This window comes from Anopheles merus, chromosome X (assembly GCF_017562075.2).
Source record: "Anopheles merus strain MAF chromosome X, AmerM5.1, whole genome shotgun sequence".
In the NCBI taxonomy this organism is placed as follows: domain Eukaryota; kingdom Metazoa; phylum Arthropoda; class Insecta; order Diptera; family Culicidae; genus Anopheles; species Anopheles merus.
Window position 1 is genome coordinate 5,153,841 of NC_054081.1, and position 3,120 is coordinate 5,156,960.

The 3,120-nt window shown below is 46.9% G+C and overlaps 1 protein-coding gene across 1 annotated transcript; it reads left to right on the forward strand.

Moving 5' to 3' along the window:
* Positions 1–1,830: 1,830 nt before the first annotated feature.
* Positions 1,831–3,020, forward strand: LOC121592620 (protein singles bar). Its single transcript, XM_041914249.1, has 3 exons — positions 1,831–2,257; positions 2,357–2,509; positions 2,673–3,020. Exons 1-3 carry the CDS (start codon positions 1,907–1,909, stop codon positions 2,748–2,750), a joined length of 582 nt encoding a protein of 193 aa, XP_041770183.1. The 5' UTR covers positions 1,831–1,906; the 3' UTR covers positions 2,751–3,020.
* Positions 3,021–3,120: the final 100 nt, after the last annotated feature.

Here is a 3,120-nt window from a genome sequence, read left to right on the forward strand (position 1 = left end):
AGATGCCTTAAAAACAGTGTATAATATCAATTAAATTTAGTTTCGATGCTGTTTTCGTATGAATAGCAAGGATTACTGCCATAATATTGGTTTCTTGCGTAATTTGATCGTAAAAAATGTATAAATTTGATCGATGAAACTCTTGACTAAAGTACTGCATCACACCTGTCCTCAACCCATACCCAGAAGAGTTTGCTTGATTTGAAGTAGAAGTATAATAGGCGAATTTTGGCCTTTGTTAGGTAAATTACTTACAGAAAACTCATTTTTGTTGCTTATTTTAGTAAAAACAGTACGAAAAATATTCTCGAAAAAATCTAAAACGACCTGTTTTTATAGATTTTATAACTATAACCACTATAGGAACATGCCTGTTTTGTGTACCTATAATAGCACTATGGTAAAAAACACTTAAAAATGCATAAATATGGTCAAAAGCCAATGAATTTGAATAAAATAATATCATTTGATAACAATTATGTTCAAAAACTAATAATTGCGTTGTTATGTGGTCATTTACAACGTTAACAAAAATATGAGTACCATTATGAAATCCTAAGGATTTTGGAAAAATGTTGACACATTTCACAAAATAATGGATTTTTCGGTCGCTCAGTAACGGAATGGCCCCATTTAACTTTAAAACCCTTTGTAAAAGGCTAAAGAACATTTCACACTAACGTAAATAACTTAATTACTTTTAATTTGCCATTTGAACCACATTTTAGTGCAATACCACCACTATTGGTACTAGCACCACTATAGGTACACTTACCCTAGTACAAAAAGTCAATTGGTTTAACAATAATGATTTTAAACAGTATTTTATATAAATATTGAGGTATGGTTTTTATTCTCACATTTGGGGCCCGCGAATCACTGAAAATCTGTACTACAAACTAGTATCAGAGGGCCGGATGAAATGAGTTTGACACAGCTGTTATTGGCCACCAAAAAATGCACTGATTCTTGGGTTATATTTGATGTTTTGGACATTCAACCGCTTCTTTCGTTCGATAAACGGTAAATGTAAATGAATACTTTTCGGACTGACTGTACACCTAATGTAAATACACTAACGCACTTCGGGAGAGTCTGGTTTTACGAAAGCGAATTAAAGAAAGAAAAAAAAAAGAGGCAACAACTCTCTCTCTCTCTCTGTCTCGGCGCAACCCACGCAAACGCGACACGCAGCGGAAATACATTCTGACGCTGCCGAAACAAAGTCACCTTCGGGGCGCGCACAAAGCGATCCTTCGACCCGTTTTCCTTGAGGGATTTACCGGGGCAAGAATTTCCCGACCGTCTCTTTCGGGCCGGCACCATTCACCCGATGACACACACATACGGCGGTGGAGTTTGTTGACATATGGCTGCGTGTCTCAGTGAGGGAAGGGTCGCGGGGGTTTTCCCCCGCTGCTCCGAGGCCTGTCTCGACCGGAAAAGAAAGCAACAGCAGTGTCTCGTGTTTTTTTGTGTTTTGTCGATATAAATAAACATTCGAGCGGAGCAAAAGCCTGGTCCGCCCGCATCCGGTGCGCAGTCATACAACTGCTTTACTTCCGAATCCCTGGAGTGTGTGTGTGTGTGTCTGTGCCGACAGTCATAATGCACCCGAGAAAAGATGGAATGCATGCACGTGTTCACCACGGCAGCATCGTCTGAGCATCTGCCGTGCGTAAAACGCATTGCGCGAGACAGCCGAATGCGCGCGCGCGCGCGCGCATACACGTAAACCTCCCGCGGCGCTACGCGTCTATTTTCGTCCCACCCTCCGAGAATCCCTCGAGCCAACGCGACGCGCTCAGGAGGTCCCCACGCAGCAGCCGCGGCCGCAAGCGGCAGCTGCCAGTCGTTGTACGGTCGACGCGCCGGACGGAGCACTACTACCGCGCTTGCAGCAGCGATGCCCTCGGCCGTGATACGCATGCCGCCGGCGGCCGGACCGCACCGGGCCGGCCCCCTGAACGAGCGGGGCAACCGGGGCGTCCGGATCTGCTGCTGCCGCGTGCTGACCTGCGTGAACCTGGACTTCTTCGTGTCGAAAAACGGCATCCTGAAGTGCTTCGAGCTGGTGCTCGGCTGGTTCTGCCAGACGATGCTGGTGCAGTTCGGCATGGACTCGGCGAAGGACATCGGCGAAGCGTTCTGGGGCTTCCTGACGACCTGCTCCGCCTTTCTGCTCACCACCACGATACTGCTGCTGTGCTACACCATCTCCGCCCGGACGTTCCATCTCGTGCGCCAGTCAATCTTTGTGAGTTTCTCGTGGTTGTTAGTGTGTGATAAAGTGGTTCAAAAAAAAAAAAAACAGTGTTTGTTTTATATATACTGTTCAACAAATCAATCTCCCCAGGAAGTGGTGTACAACGGGCTGGCCTGTGTGATGTATCTAAGCGCCTCCTCCTACCTGGGGTTCGCCGTCAACGTGTTCCTCTATCCCAAGTTTCTGGTGTTCAAAACGACCGGCGGCATCCACAGTGCGTACCCGGCAATGACGGCCGTCTACGTGAGTAAATGAGCGTGTGCAGGAGAGGTGCGAATTTCCCAAACGACTAACTCCAAACATTTTTTTCCAATTTTTTCTCTTTAATGGGGGCACCACCAAAAAACTAAAAATAAAACATTGTTTGGCACACACACACACACTCGATTGTGTTCCAAAAACACAGTACATGGGCGGTATCGTGGGGCTGGTGTACGGCGTGGACACGTTTGTCGCCTACCGCCATCTGAAAGGATTCGCGTGATTGGTGCGTCGCAGAGCTTCGCAGCACCAGATTGCAGCCCGCTCGGGCGCTTCGCTTCTGCTTCCGCCTGCATTTAAGCCTCACGCGCACGGGGCACTGGGAAGAGGGGAAAGAGGGGGGGGGGGAGGGTACGCGTACCGCGTTAGACTGTCATTTTATTTTTACACTAATTTTATTACGACTTGCCCGAGATGATGATATTTTTACTGAATAAAGCTAATAATCGCCAACCCACGTCACGTCGCACGCCGGGGGTAACGCTTTCGCAAACGGTTTGTGTGTGTGTGTGTGTGTGTCTGTTTCGGACTTTCGGTGAGTAGCCTGTTGGCCTCATTTGTCCGTTTCAATGCACTGAATAAGACTGAGAAAC